Consider the following 25,819-nt stretch of genomic DNA (forward strand, 5'->3'; position numbering starts at 1 on the left):
TGCCGACCAGGCTTTTGATCGCCAGAGAAAATTTACTTACCTTCAGATGAGTGAGCAGAAAAAGAAATAACACTCCCTTTGATTTAGTTAGGAAAATGCAGACATTTGGATTCAGTGCAAACATACAACACTCGCTTGTTTTCGCGATGCGGCCCTCGATTAACCTGTCTTTGCCCAGCGCAAAGTCTATTCAACAACTGCGCGTAGTTGCTTTTTGTCCCGTCCACAAAGAGCCATTGACCATATATTAAAATGATTGTTGAAAGGTAGAGGAGTATGGCACTTAAAAGCAAGGGGAAAAAAATCCCTGTGACTCAATCAATTAAGGCGAGTAACATTTATGCATTTCAAAAAATGCACACGGATGCGGGGGGTGGGGATGGGGGTGGGGAAAAAAGGTTGCATTTCTCCGCAGCTCTGTTTAAAACCCAGCAGCCCGGGCTGAGGGTTTAGCTCAAGCGTCTGCATATTCATTAGGTCTAATTATTTTCTAGTAAGGAAAACACAAAAAGCCAAGAGTCGGAATCCTTCAATTTGCCCTTTGTTTCTAACTTCATTTGGCTTATTTGCAGCTGAATCACAGCCCTAAACTCTTTTCTCAGACAAAGAAACCTCAACTCATCCTTTCACAGGCGCCCAGTTAGGAAACTCACCAGCGCCCGAGAGAAAGGAAAATGAAAATGAATATGTTTTGCCCAGTCGCCCGCCTTAGCTGCACAGATTGGAGCAAGGCATGATCGGCGTTGGCCGCTCCTCGCCTTTCTGGTTTTCTGGTCTTTTCATGGACTAGATTCTCGTTTGGGGGTGGTGAGCTGAGCTGCCCTTTCCCTGGGCTCTACCCGCTCAAAACTCTACTTGTGTATCTGGGATGGTTTCCCGGTGTCTGAAGGAAACTGGCAGCGCATTTGCGCTTGTGCTGGGAAATAAAAATTTGAGAAAGGAAAAAAAAATCAAATGTTCTGTCCCCAGCAACAAGTCTGAGTGCAGCAGCCCAGCATTCCCCACCAACTTTGAGTGGACCAGGGTTGGGCAATGGAAGGACAGGGCTGCCACTTGGGTGGTTTTGAAAAAAATAATTATACACTTTGAGTGGTTCGGACGTATCTTTTTGAACAAACTGTTTTCTGCTGCCTACGCGGGGAACTTGGATCCTGCCTCCACTGCAGTTGTAAAAACCTTATCTGCAAGAAGTTTTCTCTAGAGGCTGTACTGCTCTCACTAGGGAGAACAAATAGTGAACCCACCTCGCCTGCCTTTCAAAAAAACAAGGGAGGGGACATGAGGGGGAAGAGTAGCCATTGGGAGGGGGAGAGGAAAAATAATTCTTCAAAAAAGAAAAGTCAGTCTTCTCCTCCTCAGTCCGTGAAAATCCAAGGGGGACCGTTGACAAGAGGGTATTTTTAGGAAACGCGTCCAAATATACATGGTAAGAGTGAATGTGGGGGGAAAAAGTTGTGGGTTGTAGAAGTTATCAAGTGGGATTTGCGGCGCTCTCTGCAGGAAACGCAAGCGGCTCCAGTTCAAAGCCACATGCACCAACGTGACATATAAGCCATTAAAATATCATCCTGACGGCTCATTTCTGCTTCATCATACATTCCCTAACTGCTTCCCGAAAGCTGGAAAAGGAGAAATGAAGGATGACCGCCTTGCTGGAACCACAAAAGAGAGGCTTGGAGGGGTTGGTGGCCCCCCCTCAGCCACCCCAAAGTGATGTGCAGAAATGAGGCGATCGCAGCAACAGGTGGAGCCGGGTAAGTGCGTGAGTCCAGGGGGCACAGACGGGACCTGTACCCCCAGCAACTGAGTAGCAAGCGCCCTTTTCGGGGCTATTGGCATCCAACCCCAATTGGGGGAAGAGGCCCAGCTAGGCTGTCTCCCCCAATCTCTTCTCTCCTTTCGCCCCCCAATCTTGGGTATAGGCCCCACCCCACTGACACTGAGGGGAGGAGGGGGGCCTTCCGCCAAGGGGCAGCACTGGGGAAGAGTCCATTCCTTCCTCTCAAGAAAGGGGGTGGGGGAGGCAAGGGGAACAAATGGAGCTCCCAGTGGCACGGGGACCAAGAGCAGCTTGTTGTCCACCCGCCCTCCCTACCTCCCCTCCTTGTAAATTGCCTGGTTGTCCCACCGTGGGCACAAGAAGGGGAATCACGACCCTGAACATCCCTCGCGCCGATTGAGCGGCCGCGCCTGGAAGGGGGCCCTGCAGGCAGTTTCCCTGCTCTGCCCCTACGAGGATGGCAGGGAGGGACTCAGCTTCCCTCCCCAGGGTCAAGGAAGCCAAGTTAGCCTGGCTGGCAGCAAGATGATGGAACTTCTCCGCCCAAACCTGACGGCGGTTGCTGGCTGGGTCAGCCGGGAGGCTGGGATCTTCGCCCTCGTGCATACTGGTCCTGCCTCAGGACGCTGACCGCTGGGATCCGCTCTCTGCGCGTCGCCCGTCGTGGGTTTGGGACTTGGCTTTCTTTCTCTTGGGTGCGAACGAGACTAGCTAGGACTAGCTCTCTGGGGAGCAGGCCGTAGTCCCCTAGGATTCTGGGCCCTACCCTAGACACCTGGAGACACTGGGGATTAGAGGCAAGAGAGGCGGGAACAGTCTGGCTCTGAAAGAAAGCTAAGGACTCCCTCAAAGGCTTGACTGGAAAGTTTGGGGTTGATGAATGGTCCACAGGGACAGCTGGGAGCCAGCGAGATCTTAGGAATGGAGAAGGGGCGTTGGAAGGCTGCCCCTTGGCTGGCACCATCTGCAGGAACCCCTTTTGGATTCCTAGGTCATATTTCTCCCCCATTTTCGACAGCATTAGCCGCACAGCTACCCACGACCAGGCACCACCTTTCCTTCCTTCATGTAGCCGCCTGAAGGCTGAATGGGATGGTTCAAAGGGACGGTTAAATATCCACTCTGGTCCTTCAGGCGACCCATTAATGCAGACTACTCTGAGCACACGGAGGTCGCCTAGCCTCCAGTCCCGAGCTGGGGAAACCCAGGCTCTTCCCTCTAGGGAGGAGAAGAATGAGAAAAGGCCGCCGCACAACCCAGCCTCGCAGCGCAATTTCCTGGTATTCGAGGGCCGGATGGAGGGGAGCCAGGGAGGTGCTGGGTGCAGCTGGTGACAGCAGACAGGGGGCAGAGGTGGGGAACTTACTTCTTCGGCTTTTTTCTTTTTTTTTCTTTTTTGTGGCTTTGGCTTGAGAGCTCCCAGACAGCCAGCAGGCCCTGCCCTGCGCCCGCACCAGCTGATCTGTGGCGGATGGGCGAGCCTGCGGTTAATCAGTGTGGGCAGCGTTGAATGCTTGGGGACTGGATCCACTGGCTTGGGAAGCAGGCTGCAGGTGACCTCTGACCTCGACCAGGCCTGCAGCTCTAGAGTGAAGCTTGGGTGTTCCTCCAAAGAAAAATAGTGCCTTTTGCATGTACCCACCGGCCTACCTTCTTGGTTCTCCCCTCCCTGCTCCATCAATCACTGAGGTTTGCTGGCACCCTTTCCTCTTCTCAAGATGTGGGAACACAGGAAAATTCCAATAAGTCTCCAGGTTGTGCTTCTGACTGGTGATTCAATGGCCACTGATGGTGCCAGCAGACAAGTCAGGAGCAATCATTTTGGGAAAATCAATCGGAGCATTTTCAGGGCTTTTAAATCCCTGGATTGGTGGGGATCTCAAGTCCAGCGGCCCAGGAACTGCTTCCAAATTCTCTCACCCACCTATCCTTCAGTGAGATGACTAGATTGCTAAGTGGGGACAGAGTTTGAACCAAAAGAAAAGATATTTACCCTGGTTCCCTGCTCTGGCTGGTGATGGAGAGCTACAGAGAGCAGCTTAAGGTCCCCGTTTCCTGCCCTACCCAAAGTCCAGGCTCTGCAACACTTATTTGCATGCCTGTGAGTTTGTAATGCACAAGACTGCCAGGACCTGGGGGTAGAAGTGACCCGTCCCAGGCCTCTTAAGGGACAAGCTGCGGCAGCATTGTGGGTGGACAGAATTCTCCTGGGAAATTCACACCCATTTTCTTCTGAAGCAAAAAAGTAAATTCTATTAGTTTCAACCAACCAGGACTTTCCCCCGTGCCAGACATCCTGCCATGAAGAAATTTGAGAGCAAGGATAGGATGCCCAGCATGCCATCCCTCTGTAGGAACCCAAAGCTGGGCCTCCTTTATCTCCTGGTTTGTCTAGAAAGGAGCTTATTACCTTTGGGGATGGATGTCTTTTGGTTAGAAAGAATCAAAAATAAATATAACCCTCTGGGAAAAGGTGAGTCTACCCCACCCCCACACCCCTAAGGCTTGGACCTAGAAAAGAAAGGAGAGGGAAGGGTGGAAACACCCAGGCTACTTCAAGCCCAGGTTGGGGGTCAAGGGAGAGAGAAAGAGATCTTTGAACATACAGAACTGGAAAGCCTTTGAGAGAGCAGAGCCTCACTTGGATTTGGCCTGTGGTTCAACAAGTTAAACAACCGCTTGATCTGTGGGCTGGAGTGTCAAGACAGGCAGACTTCCTCATTGACAGAGGGCTTGCTGTGTTTGTCCAGCCTGAGACCTTTTCAATGACTGTTTGTCTTTCTAGGCCAAATGGAGAGCTGGGGCTGGGTGGATTGCTGCTGTTTGGCTGCTCCACTGCTTTTAGCTTCCCCTGACAGATGCAGAGATCCGGGACCAGTGTGGGTTTCAGGCTTTAAGGTGGCCAAAGGCTTGCTAGCTTTGTCCACAAAGTGAATCTAATAAGGAATCAAATATCTTGGTGGGCTAGGGGTGGGTTGTTTATGACGTTCTTCACTAAGAAATGGGACAGCCAAGACCAGGTGATAGAAATTATACCTTTCCCTTCCCCCAATCTGGTGAATTTTATGTTGACTTCATTTGAAAAATCAACTAGTGATGGCTTCCAAATGGGTCGGGGGGAGGAACCCATGCGATGGATTCCACACCACCAGAGCAGAACAGGGTCTACAAATCTGCAAAGAAATTCCTCTCCTCTCAGTTACAACTCAGTCTTTAACCTGCAACCTTGCAGAGGACTCCCAGACCTCCCCCATTACATCTCACTAAACTCAATTAATAAATTTAAAGAAAATAATGGGGACTTCTCATATAATAAATTCAGATTCTAATAGTTAGAAATGTTTGAAAACTGACTGACTGAAAGGGTACTAAATTCTACCTGCAAGAGAGATCGACAAATGAGTTTCAGATAAAAATCTAGTTGGGAAATGATGATTTTAATAATTTTTATGATTAAGAATATATTATTTTGCAATAAACATGGGTAGTTCCAGGCAGAGTTCTTTTCTTTCACTTCCAAATTTGAAAGATTGAAAGACTCATTAGACCAATACCTTCTTTCATACATTCAGGTCATACAATCTTACCATACAAACATGTAGGAAATTATTTAACCAGCGACTGTCCCTTTTCTCTTCCATAACAGGCTCAAAGTCAGAAAATGAGATACAAGGCTTCCTTGGTGATGAGGAAACGATTACGGCTTTACCGAAATGCCCTGAAAGAGTCAAGTAAGTTAAAATCCTCTTTTGAATATTGATTTGCTGAAGATTTTTTCTTTTAAGTAGTTTTGTTTTGCCTTTTGCTTATGTTAGATTGTGAGTTTGGGCGTGTTTCTTGAGTTCAAATGAAACTTAGATCAACACCTTGGTGTTTGATGCATTTGCACACAAATCAGCGACACAACGTCCCACTAGCAGCCAAGTAATCCCCCTCAATGCCTACTCATCTGGACATTTTAGAATTAATATTTGACGACTCTCTCATTGAAACAACCACCCCTGACCTTCTGCAGTTTCACTGTCACATTATTCTATGACATATTCATCTTGAATTCATTTCCACACGATTTGATTGGAATGAGGTTTGACATGTATTGGCTTCCATGAAAGGAGCACACTTTGATCTTGGTGATGGGGTTTACATGATATGCATCATCTTTACCAGGGACACCAGCCTTCTGCAATGTGGTGGCGACGGCGTTCCCACAATGTGGTGTCTGAACAGGGAGTGACTGACAGCCGCTCGGTCAGGAATACCTTCATTGTGAAGAATTTAATTTAATATTCCATTTAGAATAAGCATATGATTTAGGGTTGGATGTTTCCCCTTCCAGGCGTCTAGCTTCCCTCATTTCAACTACACCACCAACTGACAGTTGCCTCCAAGGTGTTTCTTTGTTGGTAGGAAAAGCAACCTTCTTAACAAAAGTTAAATGACAACTCAGGAAATGGCTCTCTTCTATTATTTGGGGATGATTTGATGGCAGAATTCTCAAGACAGGTGTGGGTATTATATAAATTCAGTTGTTTCAGTTCCTCAGTGCTGTTCTGAAACATCTTTTAGCCATGTTTCTTAATCTTTTATTGAAAGATGTTTTGCAGAACCATTACTTGAAAACTAAATTCTATCCAAGTATATTTTTCTCTCGTACTCAGTTCCATTAATGATGATTGAAGCCCAAACTTGCATAGCAGAGGGGAAGAATATTCTCCTTTATCTCCAAAATCCTGATAGATTTCATCTCCTTCGTACAATTTGTGCTTGAACATAGGGTGGGCTCCTGGAGCTTAAGTTCTTTAATTTTTCCCCCCAAGAATAGAGACAACCTCTCACTGTAGGAATCCTGGGGTCTATTTGTGACTAGCCTAGGAAGAGATGTGGCCCTGCTTTGGGATGGTAACCTGGTCAGAAACAAGGAAGAAAAGATTGAACAAGTGACTGCAGATCTAGGTGCAGAGCATCCAGGCCACAAGGCTCGAGCTTGGCCAGGTTCTGTGCAGTGAGCAGCCCTCAGCGTCCAGGGTCCTGCTCTGGCATAAGCTGTAACAGATAATTGTCATTTAGTATTGTTTAAAAGATCAAAATGGAAAAATAGCCCAGTTATGGGCCTTAAATTTCCCTCATTTCTTTCCTTTCCAAGGGAGAGAGTTCAGGCATTCCCTCATTTAAGCCAGTGATGTGAGGAGCTCTGGCAGATGATAGAATCACCAAATGTTTATTTCTGTACAGAAGGACTAGAAAATCAGTTTAGTTTATGCTGTTGCATTGGCCTGGCTGGGGAAAACAAGGGTGCTTGGGACATGATTCTGGGCATTCGAGGGATGCTTAGGGTCTGTTGGTGAAGCCTGCACCAAACAGGCTACTCTGGGCTGCAGGATGTGTCTTTTTTTATGCAAGTCATGCAGAAAACAATGCTATAAACCTCAGAATGGTTACAAATAGAATGCTCCAGCCAAGCATTTGATATGGGGTTAGGTGTGGTGGTGAAATAACATCCTGTAAGAAAAATTCTGTTCACCACTGAGACACTACTCTTCAGCCTGCCCAATCAATAGTCAATGAAACCTGAACTCCTTACTCCCTGCAAGACTCAACAAAGGAATTGCTCTGAAAACTGAAAGATTCCTGTCTGACAGGTGTCCTGCCTGTCCTCTGTGGTTAGCTGGATACTGTTGCTTTGGTGTTTATTTCAGAGATATACCTTGAAGACCCTTATGTAATTGTCTAAAGTTTCCTGTCTATAACATTAGTGGGTGAAATGGGGTTTTTTTCCTCCCTATCTCTGTTGCTGGGGAAATGTCCCTGTGGGAAAATGCCTGGTCCCCTTGTTATGTTTAGCCAACCAAGGTGTGAACCATGTGGCTCCAAGGAACTTGCAAGGATCAGGCAACTTTAGTGACCTGCACATGGACTGACCCCTGACTACCCAAGAAGTATCTACCCAGGATGGGTCCAGATGTTTTCAGTGCTTCAAGAGAAAGCTGCATCTGGGAGGGAGCTCCATGGGGCCAGGTAACTGTCGGTGAATTTGGCTGAATCAGATGTATCTGCACTTTTGCTGTTGGCACAAAAAGCCATACACATGTTCAGAGCTTTTCAAGGGTAAAGTTAACAAGAGAGAGTGGATAGTGTACTAACAGTTTCTGTGTATAAAACCTCTGCTTCTTATCCCTAGAGTCCATGGAGTAAATGCTTAGAATTCAGGGGATCTGCAAAGTTGGATGGGGACAAAAATTGCATCTTTATTTTCACCACTTTCTAATGGAGAGTTATCATTTCCTTCTATTATGAGTGTGGGCAACAAAACACAGGACTATTAGAATCCCTGGCGTCACCAGGTTTCCAAAAGGGTCCACAGCCTGAAACAACTTAAATAACCTTGTTCTGCACTGTTATTCAAAGCTTTGATGCAGGTGGGGTCACAGTGCATATATTAAGAGATCCGTTTCTGTGCAAATCCGAGTTTTAATGTAAGTCAAAATGGATGGTGAATTTGAGAAACATCCTGAACAGTATATTATAGATCGCCTGGGTTCAGTTAGGAAAGAAAGATCTTTTAATTGCAGGACTATCCTGCACTTGTCTGAATGCTACAGGATGAGTCGACTAAATTCTGTGTTGACGGATGTTTAGAAGAAACAGCTGGGCAAGGGGTCCCAGGGAGGAACACACACGTTTGGATTTTGGGTTTTGGTTTTTGTTATTTTCTGAGCCCTTCGTGATTTCAGCCCAGACTCGCATAGACAATTGCATCATTCAACAAATACCTGCGCGGTGGGGAGCCTTGAAACCACTCAGTGAGAAGTCAGAACACCTCACTAGAGAACAGGCCTGACCAGGCTTGGGGGAAAGGAAAACAGGGTGAGAGATCAGAGAGGAAGCGCCTGTAGTCAGAGGGGTAAATCCCAGAAAGTGAGAGTGTGGGAGAGGGTGAGAGCCAGGAAAGGAGACAAATCCTCAAAGTCTAGTCTCAACACTGCTGTGGAAACCTTTGGTTTCCAGAACAGAAGGGGTTCGGCTATCAAATGCTCTCCCTCAACTTTTTTTTTTTTTTTTTTTTAATGCTAACTTAGCATCTATTGGTAGCCTAGCTTAAGCTCTCCCGGCTGGAGAAATAGAAAGACCTGCACTTGTCAAAGCCGAGGGAAATCGTTGTGGAGGTTAATCCTCGCTAAAAATGCTCCCCGAGAGGGACAATGTGCTAGATGAAGAAAGTCTCAAAGAACCTGCCAACCATTATAAATAAGTTAATTATTTTTAAAATTTAAAAGAAATCCTTATTTACTGAGCAGGAAATGTTATAAGAATAGCCCTTGGTGATGGGGATAGGTGGGGCAGCTCAATCAACCCTGAATCAGAGTTCCTTGTAATCTCTCCAATCTGCTCACCTCTGCTACCGGTGCGGAGTCTTTTAATCAATCCTTAAAACTTTTCTTTAAAAAAAAAAACAAGCTTTTCTCTGCTTTGGGGGCGCTTTCCATGGCCACCAGGGATGCCCAATTACTTAGGCTGGCATTTTCGGCCAGAGACCAAAGCAGGGGTCGAGACCAGCAGACCTTTAAATCGCCAGGCGATGCAACCAGCCCTAGCCGGTCGGCACAAACAAAGGACACTACACACCCCCACCCCCGCGCCCATTTATACCACACTCGGCTGGGCCAGAACTGAAGGGTTGTTTTGTTGTTATTGTTTTGTTTTGTTTTTCCATCGTCAACCCTCACTCCCTCCCCAAGACTGTGGAGCCCCTAGTCCGGGAGGGCATCCGCGAAATGTCATGGGCCCGCAGTCCCTCTCATTGCCTGGGCGGGGAAACGTGGCGTCCACTCTTCTTGGAGTCCTGAAGGCAAGAGAGAAGGGAGGCAGAGACTTTGACCGTGAGCAACAAGTAGCGGGAGCTGAAAGTGGAAGTGTACCCCAAGTCCCCTTTCCCAAAGGCTCCGTCTGGCGGCAGGGTAGAGAGCTCAAGAGGGAGACAGAGGGAGGCCCGGGAACAAGGAGCTGTTCCTTCTTGCTGCTCTCCCCTCGCCTTTGTTTCTTTGGCCAGTCCGCCGGCGGTTCGGTGTAATTTGTGATTGGGAGGATTCTTAGCCCCTCTCAGGAGGGCTGCTTTCGAGGCCAGCCTCTCCGAGATCATCACCGCCTCCAGCCCATTCCTGGTTCTGATCAGGCAGAATTCTTGGGTTCGCGCGTCTCTGAGAGTGCCAGGCACCCTGGAGGAGGGATCCGCAAAGCTAAGTGGGAGAAGGGAGTGGAGAGAAAGAAGAGGGGGAGGGGAGAAGAAAGGATGTAAGTAGGAAGATGAAGTGTGGTCAGGGCTTTCGGAGAAATTAGGATGGATAGATAGATAGATAGATAGATAGATAGATAGATAGATAGATAATATCGAAGAAATCGAGAAAATAAAATTAGGCACAGGGGCTGCTGGCCTAGAAGTTCCTTCGCTGCCCACCGCCTAGTCTGGAGCCTCCTTTCCTCCCTGGATTCCGGCTCTCGCCTCCCGCAGGCTCCTGTGACAAACCACCGAAGCCGTCCCTGCTCGCCAGGTGCTGCCCAGCAGCCCCGGCAGGGCTGGGGACGCTAGGTCTGCCCTGAGGACGTTACTTGCAGCCCAACACCCCCTCCCCCAAATCGTAGAGAACGGAGGCAAAATCCAGCCCCGCTCACTTCCAGGAACCGTGAGGCAGAGCAGATCCACCCAGCTTTCGGGAGAGGAGGGGGAGGAGGCTCGGGAGAAGAGAAAAGAATCCGTGCCCGGGTCAGAGCGCATGAGCAGTAGAAGCCGGAGATGCTAAGGATAGGGGGATGTGAGGGGGGAGGAGCGGGAGTAGCTGTGTGTGTGTGTGTGTGTGTGTGTGTGTGTGTGTGTGTATCCGCGTTCGGCGAGACCTGTCATCGCTGACGTCGGACCGGGCGGCCGGCCAATGGGCAACCTAGGCGATTGTTCCTCTGAGCTGGCCCCCGCCAAGGCCCCGAATCTATATTCACTTCCTCACGCGCCCCGCTGCTGTCTCTGTAGTGTTCGGGTTTCAAGTAGGCTTTAAAGACCGGGGGGGGGGGGGGGGGGGGGAGTCACAATCCAAAACTTGAGGGTGGAAAAACTTTGCAGAAGTTTTTTGTGGTGATTCTTTCTCCTCCACACTGTCAGGTGACCGTGGCCTGAGCGACCCCACCTAGGGAGCTCCAGGGAGTCCGAGCCCGGATGCAGCAGGCCGCCACTCCCAGCCGAGCTGGGCGCTGAAATTAGTATATATGGCCCGGGTGCTTCAGCACCTCCACTACCACCACGTACAACATCACCTCTTCCCTCACCCCCACCCCATCCCCATAGGGTGCCGGGACCCAGAGCGCCACGGGGAGTTGGCCGCCGCAGCGAGCTTGGGCCGCAGGTCCGACCCCTCTGGAGCAGAGCCCAGTGGCCTCCAGCAACCCACAGACTCAGCACTGCGTGCCCCACTGCCCCTTCACTTACCGCGCCGCCACCATCCCTCTCCAGCTCATGGAGCGGCAGGGGGCTCTACCCATCAGCCGTCCAGCCGGACCGCGGCGGAGGCGCTTGGCCTCTGGTGGTCCAACCGGTTTGCTGCCGCCGCAGTCTGGCTCCTGGTCCCGGTGCTGACCGCAGAGGCCGCGGTGCGGTTGGGCCGGGCCTGCCCCCCGGGGCCAAGTGGAACGCTCAGCCCACGCCACCCTTTCTCACGCTCGCTATTTGTCTCGACAACAGGTAGTAGCTCTGGACATCATGGCCCCCAGCTCGCTGCCGCCTCCTGCCCTTCGGTGTTCCCCGGCCTTCACGAGCAGCTTCCCCAGGCCTCCGCCAGCGGTACTTTGAACGGACTTCTGCATCTGGGGCTACCCGGAGAAATGTACTCGCGGCCCGAATCCTTCGCGCCGGGACCCGTGGTCCGCAGTGACACCCTGGCCGCTGCCGCGGCCCTACACGGCTACCGGGGCCTGAACCTGACCGTGAACCTCGCCGCGCCCCACGGTCCCGGCGCCTTCTTCCGCTACATGCGCCAGCCCATCAAACAGGAGCTCATCTGCAAGTGGCTAGCAGCGGACGGCCCAGCGGCCTCGCGCCTCTGCTCCAAAACTTTCAGCACCATGCACGAGCTGGTCACGCACGTCACCGTGGAGCACGTCGGCGGCCCGGAGCAGGCTAACCACATCTGCTTCTGGGAGGAGTGTCCGCGCCAGGGCAAGCCCTTTAAAGCCAAATACAAACTTGTAAATCACATCCGCGTGCATACGGGCGAGAAGCCCTTCCCCTGTCCTTTCCCTGGGTGTGGGAAGGTCTTTGCTAGATCAGAAAATCTCAAAATACACAAAAGAACTCACACAGGTCAGTATTCGGCACTATCTCATGTGGATCCTCTGGGGGAAGCAGGCGGCTTCTCCCGGGCCCTCGGGCTGGATTTCCTCAAGTTTCATCTGGGGAGAGGGAGGAATAGTTTGGTGTTTCCTGAGCCAAGTCCATAAAATGTTAGCTATGCCCTTCTATTAGAATCACAGAAGTTTCCCGAGGTTGTGTGTGGGGAGGATAGTGCGGGATTTCTTTGGGGGGGGGGGAGGACTAGGGTGAACGTGCTTGGGTCTCTGTGTGTGCAAATGTGTGTTCCCTGCTCATCGAATTTGATTTTAAAGTATTTAAAACAGCACTGTTTCCCAAAGGCGTAAAGACAGGGACAATTTAATTTTCCAGGTTTCTTTGGCTAGCACTCTTCCATCGGTCAGTCTGACAAACTGACCTCCATCTGAAGTGAGGGGTCATCAGGCCCTTGGCTCTTTAGGATTTGGGGTCTTTGAGCTAACTTTAGCCCTGTTTTGGAGCCTTGGTGACTTGACACTTGGAACATTTGACAACCGACCCTCCTCCTTTTGCTTTAGCAGAGATCCAAGGAAACTCACTCGCCTTAAATGTCATTTACCGAGCCGTTAAGTGCAATAGGGACATGTGTCAACCACATCTGTTAGTTCTAGTTAACAGAAAGAAAAGGAGCCTGCCCAAGAGCCTGTGAAGTTGAACTTCTCTGGCCCAAAGCATCTCTAATGCAATTGCAAGGAGAAAGTTTTCACACTTCCCAGAACAGCCTGTGAAGTTACATTAATTAGTTTAGCAGTCGATGTTTGTACTCTATTTAGCTACGGTTTTCTTGCCCTCCCCAAATTTAAGAAGTTAACAGCTTCCCTCCTGTGTTTTTTGTTTGTTTGGTTGTTGTTGTTTGTGGGGTTATTTTATTTATTTTTTTTTGCGGGGGTGGGGTGAGGGAGAAGAGGACCAGTGGCGAGACCAGGGAATTAAATAAGTTCCAACTTGGTGCCCCACTTCTCCTATTCCTTGGCGCTATGCCTTACTCACCTCCATTATTGGTGAAAACATTGGCAATTATTACAGTCAAAGAATTCCCCCAGGCTGGCATTGCCTGGAAAAGAGGCTTACTAAATCCTGCCTTCTACCCCAAACCCTGTAATCTTAGAGAAGTTCCGTGGCCAAGACACTGGCACACGCGGAGGCTAAACCAAAGTGTACTTCTAGTCTCCTACTTTATTTCCAGAGCATGTCTGGAAATGTATGGTTTTCCGGAGCTATTTCCACGATGCTCCGCACCCCCCGCAAGCCTTTGATCCCCGCCCCCCTCCGAGTTTTATCCCGGGGGAGGTGAGGTAGTGATCACCGCCCACAAGCCAGCTACTCCATAAACTGGCAGCAGGTACCGCGAAGGTAGACGCGCAGTCCTGAGCCAAAGAAGGAACTCATTTTTAATGACGGGGGAGGGCGGGTTAAACAAACAAACTTTTACTGCTCTTTGCCGGCCTACTGTTTGAAGTACATGAAGCAGAAAATGGTTAAATTCTTAGTGCAATCATCGACCTACAGCAGAGATGCAAGTTCAGTGCGCCCGGGCTGGCTCAGGTTTGTATCTATTCAGGACAGAATTCTAAGTGCGTCCTTTCCACTGGCAGTCCTGATTCATTATCACTGGAGTTAAAAAATAATAATAATCTACAGAACCTCGCCTGCCCCGCTGGCGTTTCCCTCAAATCCCCCTCCTAAATAATGAAAAGAAGGGGGGAAAAAACCAAAATGTTTCTCAAATGGCAATAGACCTCACTACAAATTATTAATGAAGACAGTTCTCGATTCAACAGGAAAATAATTGCCTTTTCAAATATTAATGGCGTTTCATTTCCTCGCATCGCGGAAGCGGCGAATAGGAGTTGATTTTTCAGGAGTTAAAATTCTCCTGGATCTGAATCCCGGGACTGGCTTCAGAGCCAGCTGCTCCAAGCCCACATCGAAAGCTTTCACTTTGTGGCGGTCACAGCAATCCCGGAACAATGGTGCCGACGCTCTAGCTGGTCCCCGCCGCCTGGCGCCTTCCCGGGACCCCTGGACAGGGGGCTCGCCCCACCTTCCAAGGCAGTCGGTAGAAAGAGGCAGGGGTGGGGATCCGAAGTAGAGAAAAGACTGCGCCGCCGCGGAGAGGCTCGGACAACCCGGCCCAGCCACAAGTGCGAGAAAATGGCGCTAGCGAACTTCCCAGCTACTGCTGAATTTTGTCTAGCTGGCCTGGCGCGGACCCGGGGCGGGGGGCCCCTCTCAGCTGCTGAGCCTCTGGGAGGAGACTCCGGGCCTTTCATGACTCAGTACCAGGCCCGGGCTGCAGGGCCCTCAACCAACCCTGCCGCTCCGCATCCACCCATCCAGGGCGCAGCGCCGAGACCTGGTGGGAGGGAGCAGGAGGGAAGCAGTGTGTTGCTAGCGGGGGGGTGTGGGGTGTGAGGGGAGCAGTGTTAGGCCAGGAGTCCTGGGGGCCTCCTGCAACTGGGGAAAGGCCGAGAGGGCGCGGGGTGGGGGTTGGGGGGAGGCCTCACTTGGCCTCCCAGCGGCCTTGAAACTTCCAAGCTGCCGGTATCACCTTCAGTGCCCTGTTTTTGTTGTTTTGTTTCGCCTCTGCTCCTCGTCTGGGACGAAATATTTGTTTCTGTTTTATAAGAATGTCCAACGAGGCTCTCACAAGATGGAATAAGTATGTGGGGGAATATTTGGTTGGGAGCAATCAAACTCAAATTCCATTCCTCCTCTGTTTTCTCAGCAAATCTTGTTTTCTTTTGCAGGCCCTGAATTGCATGGTTCTTGTAAGTGATTTTAGGAAAAACTGAAGGAAGAAAAGTTTTAGTTTCGCATATGCTAACAGGGATGGGGGGATGAGGAACAAATAGGGATACTGATTTATTCTGAATTTCTCTTATTTATTTTTATGTAAAACGGTACCGGTGTCCAGACAAAAAGGCGGATTCCAGCACCGTTTAATATTCCACTGTGCTAGCAATAGTCCTGAAGCAGGGAGGACGCAGCGGCCGGGCGGGGACCTAGCCCTGGGCTCACTACCGTCTGCCGCGCAGAGGTTATGCGAAAACCTCTGGCTCACCCTGAGCCTTAAGCAGGGCTTCTGAGTAGGGGCTTTGTTTGTTCAAACCTGTCCCAAAGCGCCCGTCTATCCTGGAAACGGCGGGAGAAGCGACAACAAAGGCAACAGTCCTCCAGCCCTGCACATCTTCCTCCTTGGCCAGACGCTTGGTAGCCGTTTCCTCTACCCAGGCGCCCGGCGGCATCCATTTGTCTAAAAGCGCTTAGACCCTTCCTTCCCTCCTTCACGCAGTTGCAGGTCCAGCAGGAATCTGGGCTTCCGGGATCTCGGCATCCTTTCCTCCCCACACACCCGCGAATCCAGCCGGCGGTGAGCACCGGCATTGGGGCTCGGTCCTCGGCCAGTATTTCCACCCTAATGCGCGCTCGTGCCTTCCCGCGGCTCTACAGGACATTGCACCAGGGAGCCGAGCCCCTCGCGGGTGTACCCCTGCTGCCTGCTTGCCCTCTGGTCCGCAGAGCTGGGCATGGCCTGACTGCAGCAGCTGCACTCACACCGAAGCCACCAAGCTCAAGGGTGCGATTGCGGGATAGGCCGCGGATGGGGCTTGACCGGGGCAGACCCTGCGGTGCGGGGCTCTCGGCTCAGGCACGTCAGGCTCCACTGTCAAGCGTGGGTGGTCTGGGGAAGCCAGTCGACCTCTCACAGTCAGTTCGGAGTGGGAGAGCAGGCTGCCCGCGGCAGGGTCTTCCGGAGGCCGCTGGAGCGGCGTAATAAAATAGTACTGCCAGCGCGCTTATCCAGAGGGATCCCGGAAGGTTTAGGCAAGATTTGAAGAATGCTGTTAAATGTTTGCCCTCAGGGGGTAGGAAGGAAGGGGGAGGGGGCTCCATTTCCCGTAAAAATCGCTTCTGAAGTGAATCATTGCTCAGAATACCTTTCTTACAACACAAATCCACATTATGTCCACGCCATGAGCATCGACTGCGCATCCTTAAATTGTCCCATCGCTTTGGCGTTTGCACAAAACCTACTTTAGGAAACAATTTGGGCCAGGATGGGGTGTGTGGGGGGTGGACTGCTTGGCGGGGGGCAGAGACGTTTGGCTAGAACAACAACTTTAAGTTGAGCAGATGCGAGTTCCTCAGTCAATTCTATTCTCTGGGCAAAGGTGCTTCTGGCTCCGAGTGGAGAAGAGCTGGAGGAAAACAACCGGAGTGGATCAGGATTTCCAGGATGGAAACTTAACTAAGATGGAGTCTTAGTCGCTCCTCCTCCGTACCCTCCCCCAGGACCAAGCGGGAGAGGGGGAGGGGTGGAGGCCTGCAGGAGGGAGCTCAAGGGTCGCGCTCCGAGCGGGGAAGAGAGTGCCGGACCTGAAGGGCCAAAGAAAAAGCTTTCTGAAACATTTACTGGTTCTTTTCCAAATAATGGAAGAGAAATTGGGGAAGGGCTGTGAGGCCGAGCCGGGCCGCGGTCTAGGCGCACTAATGTGTCTGCATTGCCTCCACTAGGGGAGAAGCCCTTCAGGTGTGAGTTCGAGGGCTGCGAGCGACGCTTCGCCAACAGCAGCGACCGCAAGAAACACTCGCACGTGCACACGAGCGACAAGCCATACACGTGCAAAGTGCGCGGCTGCGACAAGTGCTACACGCACCCCAGCTCGCTGCGTAAGCACATGAAGGTTCACGGGCGCTCGCCGCCGCCGCCTAGCTCTGGCTACGACTCGGCCACGCCATCTGCCCTCGTGTCGCCCTCGTCGGATTTCGGCCGTGAACCCCCGGTGGTCTCCTCGGCGGCGGTGGCGGCGCGTGGTACCGACTTGAGCGAATGGTACGTGTGTCAAGGCGCTGGCCCAGTTGTGGCTGCCCGCGCCGCGCTCCCAAGCCGGGAGCGACCACCTGGCTTTGCTGCTGCCGCCGCCGCCTTGGGTATTAGGGCTGCTGCTATGGTTGCTGCTTCTGCCTACACTGACTGCGAGTCTAGGCTGGGTCATTGAGGCTTGAAGAGAAAAGGAGGGAGGCAGGGAGGGAGAAAGAGAGGGAAGGAGAGAGGAGAGAGGGAGGAAGGAAGGAAGGAAGGAAGGAAGGAAGGAAGGAAGGAAGGAAGGAACTAATAGCTGTTAGACTTCATTGAATATGCTGATAAAATGTCCATTATTTTAAAACATAAATATGGTACTCATATTTATTCTATAATCACACCCAGTACCCCCAACTCTCCCACATACGCCCTCATGTCTGGGTAGTACTATGGAACCAGTGTTGGGGTAAAGAAAGTAGAGAAAGAGACAGACAGAAAAAAAATACATTAGGAGAGTTTATATGCAACCACTGCCGATGGCAAAAGACCACAAAGTCCTCACGTAGTTCACAAAATGGGAAATGTTTTCCTGCAGGCTTGGGCCGCTCAGATTGCCACCCCTACCTTCACCCCTCCCCCTTCCCAGCTCTCGGAGCCTCCTCCGAAGTTCGGATTGCCTAAGGTGTCAGAGGGAATTCCTGAGCCGTTATTTTATCTCCTATTTCCTTGCTTTTCTGCTTCCCTACACTTCCCCTCCCCGAACTATCCTTTGAAACAAAAATACACAAGTTCCATATCCCAAAATTTCCAATCACTTCTATAAAGGAGATAAGAAGATCTCAGCATCGTCCCCTGGAGATCACATGCCTCTCCCCCATGGACCGGCCCAAGCACACAGTATACCTCTGTCTGCCTGTCTGTCTGCTTTGCGTATATTATGTATGAACTTGGGATATGGAGTGAGTCCAAACAGCAGGAAATACAGACAAAAGAATGCTAGAGGTGCTTTAGGATTCAATGCTCTGAGGCATCCCCAGACCAATCACCATCTCCCCACCTCCCACCCTTCTCCAGTGGCTGCCTGTGGAATCTTGTGGGTGTTTGGCGCTAGGTGTACAGTGAACCAATGACGTCACTGAAGTCGAGGCCTCCACTGCAAAGCGATCCGACCTAGTCAGACAGTGTCTGGATAACTCGCATTAGTTCTGTGATGGTGTTTTTCAAAAAGCGCACAGTGTTGGTCTTATTTTTTTAAAGAGTGGGTGAGGGGACAAGAGATGAACTGCATAATAAATGTTTTAAAGGCAAACACCCAATGGGTCTAGATTGAGTGTGTATTTTATGTGCTGGGTACTAAGTCCTGGGAAGAAAAACCAGATGTTGGGGGCAAGGGAAAGGAAAGCCTGTGTAATTGTTGCTAAGGGGAGGAGCGGAATATCAGGGCCTGTTTACCCATCTGCCACCCTTAGGGGAAAATGGGGCTTCCCGGAAATGCTTGCTGAGATTTGGAGGGGGGGAAAGAAAAGGAAAAGAAGGGGAAAAAGAAACCTTCGTCAGACCCATCCCAATTCCCTAAGAATCTGAAGATAACCAGGGGTATCGTAGTTCCATAAAGAACTCAGTTTTAAAAGTTGAACCCAACAAACAAGCCCTGACCCCGCCACTCTACGGGATTTTCTTCTGCTATCTCCTCTTCAGACACATCAGACGATTCTCACTCCTGTCCCATAGCCCCACAGTTCCATCAGATATATAATGTCCTAACTGGAGTGGGACTGTTTTCATTACCTCTAATAAAAAACAGAGTCTTCCCGATACATCCTTAGTGAACCTCTCCTCGTGGAAGGAGGGCTACAACCCCCGTTTTCCCCACTACAACAGTGCCCAGAGGCTTCCTGACCAAGGGCCGGGTTGGCAGGAAATACCACGTTGCCATCGGGAAATACCCGCCCCAAGCAAGGTGCAGAGGGCATCTAGGGAACTTGAGTCTTCTGGCGACGTTTAAAAATTCTCCCCTCCCCAAACTGGACTCGTTTCTTTCTCTTCTATTTCTAGACCTCATTTTGTCTTCCACCTCCATCCAAAATAATGAAATAAAGTAAAAATGTTTGATCGGCCACTAATCGCCTTTAATTTTTCATTTGCTTGTTACAGCTGTCCACCGCGTTGCTCGCAAGGTAGTCTCTCCCCGCGCAGCTGAGCTCCCGCATCTCGCGCCTGCGACATCAAAGAGTCCGCGCACAAAGCAATGTTTCTTCGCCACGGTGCATCTTCATGGTAAGTTAGGATTTCTATGGCAATGGGCAAGTCGCACTGAAATCCTGAAAGGCCGAGCCTGGAGCCCGTCCAGGCTTTTCATTAAGGACATAATATTTACGTCTAACAGGCCTTTTTTCGTGTGTATACAAGTATATATTTTTGTTTGACGCGGACTAAATCATTTTCATTTAATTTCCGGTAAACAAAACCCACGCGAATGGGCACTTGTTCCCGATCATAATAAAAATGGATAATAAATGTGAGAGAAGAAAAGGGCCGCTTGAATCGCCGCTCAGCCCCCTTTGTTTCTGCTTTCTGCGGTGATCAGAGGGCGCGTTTGGGTTTGATGGCGAGTTTCTAAAGGCGAGGAAATGGTTTGTAAGAGGGGAAAGAAAAGGAGAAAGGTCTAATCAAGCTCGGGTTGTTCAAAGAGTCGGGTTTTGGGGTTGAAAGTGTGAGTTTGACGGTGCATCAGCATGCCGCGTTAGGATCGCCATGGAAATGCGCGCGGGGAGCGGCCGCTTCAAAGGCGGCACACTTCACTGCAGATACTCTATTAAGATACATTTGCGCTGACCTTTGCTTTCACGCCATTTAATACTGTCACTAGGTTCTCCAGTCTATACTTCCTCCTTAGGACCTGTTTCGCCAGCGTTTAGGGGTTCACCCTGCACTCTAATGTAGGGGGGCGCTTTGGAGCCAGGGACTATTTCGGGAATGGGAAGAGTCGGATTCCGTGCATCTTGGCTGCACCCCAAAGAGGCTCCAAGATCAGGAGTAAATAACTTTAGGGCAACCTCAGAAGCTTAACAAATGAGCATCCCCAGCTTGATTTTGTGCAAAGCACCTCTCTTCGTCTTGAGCAAGGTGGAGGGCTGAATTTGAATGGCACTTGCAGGGCAAGGGACCCAACTTGGATGACTTTGGGAATTTCAGACTGTGCCTTTAGGACATTTCCACTTTGGCCCCCAGTGCAGCCCATTCTGCCCCTCTATCGCAGAAGTCTCTTTGCAGCATCCCAAACTTGTTTCTCCCCTGGGTGGTGTGTATGGTACTCCTCAGGGCTGGGCTGGCCCTGGGCACAAGCTCAAGAGCCCAAGGCCAAGGGAATAGGGAAGATGGCAGGAAAGTTAGAAGTCCATGTTCCCTTAATTGTCTTGTTGTTTATTTTATCCAAGTACCCCAGTGAATAGGGGAAAAATAAACATGGTGGAAAAAAAATCAAACAGTGGAGTCTTCTTTAGTGCCAGTCCTTGTGGTTGAATAAAAAGGATGGTCCGCTTTCTATTGAGCTGAGAAATCTTTGAAGTGGGAGTTATTATCTGAGACATTCCTGCTTGTCGTCCTAACAACGCTGATGAAACGTAAAAGGTTCTTTGTCAGCGATTTGTTCTCCTCTCTGTCAAACTCCCTCTGCCCTGTTAGTTTCCAACCGTTTCTAAAGAGATAAAATCAAAATTCTTAAAAAAAAAAAAAATGCATGCACTCTACACTAACTGATAACTTTAGGACTAAATCCTGCTAAGAGAAAAAGAAAAGTAATACAGAGACATCAGGTCCAAGGCCCGTAGAAGCGTGCAGATGTTGAGTGGCCCTTTGCACAGGCTCTAGGACATGGGGGAAGAATGCAGGCAGAGCCCACATACCCCAAGCTCACACTGCATGTCAGCTTCTCTGTGCTCTGGCCTGCACTCAGTCAGTCCAAGTCAGGTCACCTAGAGCCTCCTTTGGGGACCCCTCAAGCTGCCAATATTCTTGGCCCAGATCCTTGGAACCTAATGCTATAGCCAAGTGATTGTTAATATTTCCTTCTCCTTCAAAGATAATCTCTGCTAAAAATAGACCCATTGTGTGTTTCTTCTCCCTAGCAGCAATTGGCAAGCCCTTTCTGCCATTAATAGAAAGGAGAGTGGCTTGAGGGAGACATTTTTATAATTTCCTGTTTTCATCAGAATCTTGGCAATTAGAGTTCAGAAGATTCAGTTTACAAGCTAGTGACCCCAGAGTGCATGCAAATTGCCCCCTCCCATCTAGTATGCAGTTCTTCATTTTATATGGTGCCCAGGAAAGAAACTTTCACCCTGTCCAGCTTTTCCTAAACCCCCTCATGTGGATTTAAAGGTGGTTTAAATAAGGGACATTCCAGTCTCCCCACCCTGTGTGTACTGACTAAATGATTTGTAAAGTTTCCCCAAGCTGTAACCCATGCTGTTATTATAGTTGCCACAAAATGTTTTCTCTTATATTGATTTTTATTTGCTTACTGGAGGTCCCCATATGTTTATTTATATCACTAATTTATGGGAAAATGTAATGATTGCAATGAATGTGAATTATATAGACAGGCAAATGTTTTGTAATCATAACTCAAACACACACACACACACACACAAACACACACACACACACAAGCCTGACTGAAACTTTAGACTATTTAGTACCCTCTTTACACAAACTGTTTGTGATTTATCATCTCTCCCCTTAGCATCCTTAAGTTATGAACTAACTTGAAAAAAAAAAAGTTATGTATTTGACTGAAAGTGATTGTCGAATGAAAACATAGTTGAAAGCTATGGCTTAATCTTGCTGTAAATATGTAAAAATAAATTAAAATTTGTGATTGTTTTTCCCTCCAAAGATCGTTGTGTACATGGAGCCCCATTTTGCTATTTTCTTTGGAAATAAAGGATGTGATGTTTTCTCCCTCTTTTGAATCTGTGTGTTTTATTATGGCTTCATCACCCTGGGAGAGATTTGGGACCCTCTCACAGTCTCCAGTCCTCTCCCCTGCCTTCCTTCAACCTTCACAGAAACATCTCTGACGCCTAGATGTTCAGGGTGGCAAAACAGAGGGATCCACCAAAGTGGCCATCGTGGAAGAGACCTCCCTCATCCCCAATTTCATCCCAGTGACATTGACACTCATCAACCGGGGAAGGCTACCGTCCCGCAGCCAGGGCCCAGAGCACTTTTTCACAAAGTATCTCTGTCTTGCCACAGGAAAGCCTAATACTCGGCAGGAATAAAAACAAGGAAAGAAAAGAGAGGGTAGGCTGGCTCCAATCCCTCACTAAGCCCTTATGGGGTACCTGGGGCACCGTTGGCCGCAGAAGTCTTCCTAGCTTGATTCCACCCCCTCTGGGAGTAGCGGACGCTCTGACCTCTCTACTCCCTTCAGAGAGCTGCGAAGGGCCAACCCCTAAGACTGTGTGACTACAGCACACATGAATCTTTCCTGGGCCCCGACGTGGATCTTCAGTGGGTGTTAGCATCTTATACAGAGGCTCCTATGGGGCCCTGCCACTGGAGAAATTATTTCAGATGCATCAGAGCCACCTGCATCACCAGAACCTTCTTTCCACCTCCACTGCGGTCACTGAACCTCTAGACTCCGGTGTCCCCTCTTTTATCCCTCTCCTACTGCGCAGGCGCGAGTCAGTGCCGGCTCCACCAGACCCTTTTTCAACTCAGGAGAAGTGGGTTCCCGCGGGCCTGGCTAGGGAGGAAGCTGCACTGAGTGGGAGGACCACGGCTCTTGGGGTCGAAATGCTAGGTCTCTGTAGGCAGCATCTTGGAGACCCAGCTCCTAGCGCAAGGGCTGCAGTCCTGAAGAGAAGGTTGGGGGAGGTACCCTAGCACGCAAAAGCGCTGGGGCGACGCGCGGTTGTGAAAAAAAGCGGTCACAAGGAGAAGGCCACTGGAATGGCCACGACACGTTCGGCTCGGTGGGAGCCACGAGGGAGTAGGTCCACGGAGGTCAGTGCTGAAGTTAGCGCCCCCTCCCGTCTCTCTCGCGGAAAGACCCCTTTCCTCAGGCTCCGGGACAAGTTTGAGGGGTCTCTCCTGTTGCGTCTCTCTCCCAGATCCCGCCTCTTTGAGAGAGCGCGATCATTAAGGCCCTTTCACCGACAGAATCAGTGCGGTGGTGAGCATGTGGGGATTAGGATGGAATCCGGGCCTCCCCAGCTGGCGTCTTCCGCCCCACCCCCACCTCCCACTTACCCCCAACCACCCCCAGCTCCCGCTTCCCGGGCCAGAAGCCTGGAGTCCGCAGGGCCACACAAGGAGAGATCCCAGTACTTCCACCCGCCCCACTCCATCCCACCCAGGACAGCGCGGTGCCGCGAGGGTACGGAGGAGTTGTGGCCCCGGACCATTCCCAGAAGTGAAGAGAAAAGAGAGTCTGAGAAGGGATGGCTGCCCCTGGCATCCCTTTCTGGTCTCGGAGAAGGGAAGGCCTGCCTTTGAACCTTCCTAGTCAGAGTTGGGGCGGAGGAAATCAAGGGAGTAGGGGGAAAGGAGAAGGGAAGTGCTCTGGGGCACCTCAGCGCCCCTGCCACTAGGAGAGCACACACTTCCTTTGAACATGTATTTTTGGAAGAAAGTTGAACGGTGTAACCTTTGGCAGAGGGTTGAATTCACTGGTTCCCAAGTGCCCATGGCTAGCCTCACCCTAGATAAACTCCCTGCTCTCTGGGAAAGTTACCCACCTCCCAGGCGGCAATGGCAACTCCGAGGGCAGTTTGGGGAAATCTTAGCCTGCTAATGATTTCTACTGGGCCTCTTCTTTTGGCTATTTCGAATAAGAGCACCAGGTAAAAACTGCTGGGGAGCGCAGTGGGGAGACTTTGGCTAGGAGCCAGGCTCTCAGGCGTCTGCACCTATGGCTCTGTGCCTTTGGATAAGTGATGAAACCTTTCTGAATTTCAGTTTCCTCATCTAGTAAAAGAGAGAATTTAAAAGAATCTCCACCACAAGTTTTGGAGCGTTAAATAAGATAATCCTTGAAACATTTAGAATCTACATGTTGTTAAGTGCTTGTTGATTATTATTACTATTTTATTAATATTATTATTAGTTACATGACTTCATCTCTCAGACACCTCTCCTAGCATTTTCCTGAATCAGATCTCCAGACTCCCCTAGAGAATGTGGCACTTCCAGGGACCTCAGCTCCACAGCAGGGTGTGCCTCTCCAGGCAGCCTTTGGGCTACCTGAGGGTCCTGAAACAACATGAGTTTGTGTTCTCTGAGAGTTTTAGAGCCTGATGCAGTGGAGCACTGAAGCAGAGGCATAATTTATTTTTTAAAGGCCCAAGAAAATGTAGAGGGAATTGAGTTTATTGGAATGCAGAAAGAAGCTGCCCAAACCCAATAATCTTATGTCACCCTTGTCCCAGTGAACTGTTAAGACACTAGCACTGCAGTAAACTCTATAGCCTGCCAGGCCCAAATGCTGATTTATTTTTAGCATAACTCCTTGAGGTTAGTATGAGTCTCTGGTTGACCTTTTCAAGACCCAGGTGTGAAGGGTGGGAATATGGGAGTGAGGGGAGCAGGGCTGGGTGATTAAGGATGGAGCATATGGGGAAAAGTCACACAAAAGAACATTCTCCCCAGGAAGGCATCAGGGCCTTTTTCATAATGATGGTTTCTCGTATGAATTCGCATTCTGGGATAATTAATAACAACTTAGTCACCAAGTGGCCAAGGATCCCACAATAACATGTTCCACTTGTCAACAACTTCCTGTCTGGGCATCAGACCTTTTTACCCAAATATCTTCAATGAGAAAAATGCCTGAGAGTTTTCTATGAACTTTATCAAGTTTAGACTCCAACACCATTCAGGCCAAAAAGAAATTCAGTAGACAATTAGGAGAGGTTTTGGGGTTTGCCTTGCCTCTGAATCTTCCAGTGGCTTTGCAAACATCAAAAACAGCTGCATTACAGAAACAAAAAAGATGAAGAAAACGGTTACCTCAGGATGCAATTAATCAAAGGTAAATATGACCAGGGAGATGGACTTGAAATTTGTCCTGCGTTTTTGGCTTCTTTATCCAGTGTAGACTCTATATAATCCAATGTAGAGGGCAAGAATATTGATTAATTCAAATTAAGTGAAAGTAGGGTTGAGTTCTCAACCTCAATGAATCAGCAGCCATGGAAAATGCCTATAGAAGGAAGAAACCAAAATTGGGTGTATTTCTATGGTTTTGGTTGTACCTGAAGTTGCAGAATGACTACAAAAAGAAGGAGAAACAATCCAACAATATAATCTGATGTTTCATACAAAGTATCAGAAGGATGACCCAGTTTTCTCTTGTCTGTGACTGATGGCTGGTCCATGCAAGATCCGATTAGCCAGATGAGGACAGTGCTCTTTGCCAGAACTGGGGAGAAACTGCAGACAGCTCAAGGTCCCTGGCTTGTGCCAATGCAGGGTCTTCCTCAAGGTTTAATGGATGCCTCTAGCTTTTGTATTCATCAGTGTATTCGTTGTTTTTTTTAAAACACCCATCTTAGTGGAAAGTGTGCCTGCAATGTGTATATTTCTAAGTTATGAGCAATAGGCATCTGTCCCCAAAAGCTTTGCTTATTTATTTCCTCTGAGAGATGAGGAGAGTCACCTGGTGCACGATGCATATAAGCAATTCTGAATCATACTGTACCCACTTTCACCTGAAAAAATTTAAGTGTTTCAAACATGCCATAAAAACTTCCCCTGTATTTTTCTGCCATGGCAGTTAGTAAGCAAGGATTCCATAGGATGCTTTCTAATGTTCAAAAAACCTGCCAACTTTCTTAAAAACAAACAAAAAAAC

At 49.6% G+C, this 25,819-nt stretch overlaps 1 protein-coding gene and 1 long non-coding RNA gene across 10 annotated transcripts; one reads left to right on the top strand and one right to left on the bottom strand.

Moving 5' to 3' along the window:
- Positions 1-1,339: 1,339 nt before the first annotated feature.
- Positions 1,340-21,924, top strand: ZIC4 (Zic family zinc finger 4). Of its 9 annotated transcripts, none has more exons than XM_074333943.2 (7): positions 1,340-1,426; positions 1,501-1,754; positions 5,427-5,511; positions 11,505-12,122; positions 15,445-15,729; positions 16,668-16,986; positions 19,111-21,924. In XM_074333943.2, the coding sequence occupies exons 3-7, from the start codon at positions 5,442-5,444 to the stop codon at positions 19,154-19,156; spliced, it is 1,338 nt and encodes a 445-aa protein (XP_074190044.1). In that variant the 5' UTR covers positions 1,340-1,426; positions 1,501-1,754; positions 5,427-5,441; the 3' UTR covers positions 19,157-21,924. The 9 variants fall into 9 exon arrangements, with proteins under 9 accessions (XP_074190044.1, XP_074190049.1, XP_074190052.1 ...); XM_074333948.2 differs by having other exon boundaries at positions 1,354-1,426; positions 1,620-1,754; XM_074333951.2 differs by lacking the exons at positions 1,340-1,426; positions 1,501-1,754 and adding an exon at positions 2,117-2,447.
- LOC141571804 (uncharacterized) lies at positions 5,197-11,393 on the bottom strand. The gene is made up of 2 exons (XR_012496861.2): positions 11,253-11,393; positions 5,197-10,014 (listed from the first exon to the last, which is right to left on the bottom strand). It is a non-coding gene; the product is annotated as an uncharacterized LOC141571804 (long non-coding RNA).
- Positions 21,925-25,819: the final 3,895 nt, after the last annotated feature.

Source organism: Rhinolophus sinicus, chromosome 17, assembly GCF_057876585.1.
Source record: "Rhinolophus sinicus isolate RSI-liver-muscle chromosome 17, RSI-T2T, whole genome shotgun sequence".
NCBI lineage: Eukaryota > Metazoa > Chordata > Mammalia > Chiroptera > Rhinolophidae > Rhinolophus > Rhinolophus sinicus.

Bases quoted from the DNA above. Each gene is read 5' to 3' on its own strand.
- ZIC4 (XM_074333935.2), top strand. From the start codon at position 11,033: ATGGCCCGGGTGCTTCAGCACCTCCACTACCACCACGTACAACATCAC. The intron at 15,730-16,667 runs GTGCGATTGCGG...TGCCTCCACTAG, and splicing joins CGAAGCCACCAAGCTCAAGG to GGGAGAAGCCCTTCAGGTGT. The intron at 16,987-19,110 runs GTACGTGTGTCA...TGCTTGTTACAG, and splicing joins GGTACCGACTTGAGCGAATG to CTGTCCACCGCGTTGCTCGC.